Source organism: Nanorana parkeri, unplaced genomic scaffold (assembly GCF_000935625.1).
Source record: "Nanorana parkeri isolate BGI_ZX_2015 unplaced genomic scaffold, ASM93562v1 scaffold598, whole genome shotgun sequence".
Lineage (NCBI taxonomy): Eukaryota > Metazoa > Chordata > Amphibia > Anura > Dicroglossidae > Nanorana > Nanorana parkeri.
Window position 1 is genome coordinate 907,253 of NW_017306866.1, and position 1,509 is coordinate 908,761.

The 1,509-nt window shown below is 37.8% G+C and overlaps 1 protein-coding gene across 1 annotated transcript in view; it reads right to left on the bottom strand.

The window, feature by feature from the left end:
* LAMB3 (laminin subunit beta 3) overlaps nucleotides 1-1,509 on the bottom strand; it is a 70,507-nt gene that overhangs the window by 39,775 nt on the left and 29,223 nt on the right. The window contains exon 5 of the mRNA XM_018562770.1: nucleotides 451-524. Within this exon, the coding sequence (XP_018418272.1) occupies nucleotides 451-524 (74 nt within the window). The remainder of the gene's footprint in view (nucleotides 1-450; nucleotides 525-1,509) is intronic.

A 1,509-nucleotide genomic window follows, 5' to 3' on the forward strand; every position in this document is an offset into this window, starting at 1 on the left:
GATGTTAGCCCACAGGGTTGACAAGAAAGACTGGCCGGTGTAGCGCTAGCTTTAGATATGTTTAGATGGAGTCATCACTTTGGTCAGCAGTACAAGAATATTCAAGAACTACTTATTTCTGTTATCCCAAATAGTTGTAATGGTAAATCTTGAATATTAATTTATATCAAATTAACTAACAGTGTATCATTTAAAGTGCATAGTTTTAAATGAAGTAAGAATAAACAAATCCTGTATATACCTATAACAACCTTTTTGATACCACAAAATTGCCATTTTTGAGTACATGATCTCATTAAATGCCTTCTTATTGGGAGTTTCTGTGTTAAACAAAGCAGTTTGATGTAAAATACTCAATGTTTGTGGTTGAAACAATGATTAAAGAGATATAACAAGTCCGTTCCTGTATGTAATTACAGTTTTCCATGGTGACTGTGTCATAAGACATACCCTGAAATCCAGAGTGACATCACTGAGCTGAAACTTCTTGTCTGAGTCAAATTGCAGGTAAACTGGATCAAGACCTGTGCAGAGAATTACAAATACAATTATCGACTTGGTAAATGAAAAACACATGTGTGCCTTACTATGGCCTGTAAATATACCACATATTATATTTTTTGGGATCATTTAAACTTTTCATTAATTGGAGTAGTAAATATAATCAGTTGCAGGAAACTATAGGAGGAATTGCATAAGGTACAAAGACTTCCAAAATGTTCAGTTTTATCACAAACTATATCAACTGGGTGATAGAGCTGGCCTCAATTGATTCGGTTCGTTTAGACTTAATAAAGCCAATAATCAATATTTAGGCAGTAATCCTTAACGCCTTTTTAACTCTTTGTTTGTTTGTTTATTGCACTATATAAAAACAACACAAATCTGATGCTGTATAGGTGAGCCATTTAGGTTGCATCAGTAGGTTTTGACACTAAGATGGTAGAGTTTTGAGATCTTGGTGCAGATGTAGCAGCTTTTAGTGCCCAAAGATCTGATAATAGATAAATTAAACATGCCATTCGAGGGGTTAATCAGTGTTGACATTATGTTAGGGCTGCCCATTCAGGGCAAGGTGGCAGTGTCTGTGTAAAAAGCACCCACAATTCACTGCTACAGGCAGCCCCCGGGTTACAAACATGTTAGGAACTATAGGTTTGTTTTTAAGTTGAATTTGTATGTAAGTTGGAACAGGTACATTTTTTAGGTGTAACTCCAGCCCAAAATGTTCTTAGTTTTGGATAGCATAGGGAATAGTTAACCCCCTGTAACATTTGTTTCGCTGCCCTCACAGGGGCTCTAATCCCACACCATACTAACCAAAACTAAAACAAAATAATTTGCATGCGCGAGCACGGTAGCATTACAACTAGTGTAACAGCCTGGGACCTCCGTTTGTAAGTAGGAGTCGTACGTAACTCGGATGTTCGTAACTCGGTGACTGCCTGTACTCACCTTGCCAGTACCCCCCCCCCCCCCCCCTCTTTCTCTTTCCATTGTCACGCTCTC